This window comes from Cyprinodon variegatus, unplaced genomic scaffold (assembly GCF_000732505.1).
Source record: "Cyprinodon variegatus isolate N-32 unplaced genomic scaffold, C_variegatus-1.0 Scaffold1072, whole genome shotgun sequence".
In the NCBI taxonomy this organism is placed as follows: domain Eukaryota; kingdom Metazoa; phylum Chordata; class Actinopteri; order Cyprinodontiformes; family Cyprinodontidae; genus Cyprinodon; species Cyprinodon variegatus.
Genome location: NW_015151525.1, coordinates 119793 through 121681, shown reverse-complemented (window position 1 = coordinate 121681; position 1889 = coordinate 119793). Strand labels below are relative to the sequence as shown.

The window sequence follows — 1889 nt, the reverse complement described above, 5'->3', positions numbered from 1 at the left end:
ATCCATCATCCATCCATCAGTGACCTTTAGTTTTTAAAATGTTACTCAGTTAGAACCAAATAAATGGTTCATAAACTGAGCTTTTAATACCATAATAACATGGAGGAAGTCATTCATATAGAAATAAAAGTAATAAATGAAATACTTATAAACCAATGGGAAGGAGGAATGTTTATTTGAAGAACCATGGGCCACACTGCAAAAAATGTAATTCTAATTAAGTCATTTTTTTCTTAAAATAAGTGAAATTTTTCTTGAATTGAGGGGGTAAGTGAGACATTTTGCCAACGAAATGAGACAGTTTACACTTAAAATAAGAATAAAACACTGCATTGTCTTATTTCAAGTGCATATTATCTAATTGACTTATTCTAAGAGTAAAAATACTAATTCCATTGGCAAATGATCTTATTTTTCTACTTTAAATTAAGAGTAAATTCACTTAATTTAAGACATTTTCACTTATTTCTAGATCACTTTTGAAGTGCAAGTCAAGACCATAGTCCTAAAAGGGGCGTGGTCTATCTGCATAGATTCTGAAGATTTAGTTCTGAGATCTATGGTTTAGATTTGAGATATGTATTAAGATTTAAACATGAATATATTATTTGAAGATATAGGATGTTTTAGATCTAAAATCTGCGTTCATCACTTCCACCTGAATGTGAGGGGAAAAAGTGTTAAATGGGAAAAAGCTGCACCAAATCACAGAAAAGTGATTAGAAGTTGTTTTCAGCTAAATGTTTACATCCAGGATCATATTTACATAGACCTTCCAGTCCTTCGTTTTCCTTTCTACAACCACAAAACTTTCTGGGTCTTAGATACCTGCTTCAGAAGGATACGGCTCCAACCTAAAGGTCTTTTCTGCAGCTGAAGACTGATGGCTCCTTAGGCAGGTAAAGTTAGGCCATAAGCATGCAGGAATATTGGGTTATTAGAATAATAGATCAGTCATTTTGGAAAGATCTGCTGTTTTGTGTCTAGGATAATAACTGGGACTTTAGCACCATCTGTTGACCAAAACACCCATCACTGAGATCCCAACTTCTAATGGAAACAAACCAGATGTATATTTGACATGAGGTCATCAGAGTCTGGAGTTAATCTTGGTCTAAGAATGTCTTCCCTGCAGAAAAGCTTTCAGTTTGTAGAAATCAACAACTGTTGTTCTGTCAGGCCAACAGGAAGCAGGACACCAACTACACAGTGAGAGAAAATTCCACCTTTGCTTACAGCCTAGTGGAGATCCTCCTGGAGGATGGGAGGATGGGTAGGAGCCGTCTCTATCTGTTTCTTTGCAGACCCATGGATGTTGGTTGGGTTAGTAATTCTTTCTACTTTCCTTTGCAGAAATCGCGTTGGAAACCTGGACTCACAAACGCAAAGGTAGGCCAAGTAATCACTGCAGGTTAAATAGACCTTTTCATATTAAATAGACAACTAAATTAATCCTCACTGAGTTTACTTGGTCTTTCCTGATTCTGAAAATTGTTTTTGCACCGGGCAAGATCAACAGATATAAACTTTGTTATACACTGTCACCATCTGCCAGCAGGTTATATCAGCAGATTGAAAATTTGAAAAATGGTGAATATCCTTGGAATAACATACTGTTTAAACTTTAACTAATACTGTATCAGTATTAGAAAGACAGAGACATCTGAATGTTGTTGTAGTTTTATCTCTCACCTCAATGGACACCAATGTTCAGATTGTTTTCAGAGTAAAACCTTTGTCCCTTTTGGCATCAGACATGGTTTATCACACTTGTTTTTGGACTTTTCCTCTTTGCTTTAGCACCTTTTCAGGGCATAACTGAAAATAGCCAATAGACATCATTAGCCTGGCCTTTCAGTCAGAGAAGGCTCACACTCTCCGGTCTAAAA

At 36.1% G+C, this 1889-nt stretch overlaps 1 protein-coding gene across 1 annotated transcript in view; it reads left to right on the top strand.

The window, feature by feature from the left end:
- The window catches only part of LOC107101266, an 11860-nt gene that overhangs the window by 7265 nt on the left and 2706 nt on the right, over window positions 1-1889 (top strand). Inside the window, exons 5-6 of the mRNA XM_015400117.1 lie at window positions 1180-1273; window positions 1354-1389. Of these exons, the coding sequence (XP_015255603.1) occupies window positions 1180-1273; window positions 1354-1389 (130 nt within the window). The remainder of the gene's footprint in view (window positions 1-1179; window positions 1274-1353; window positions 1390-1889) is intronic.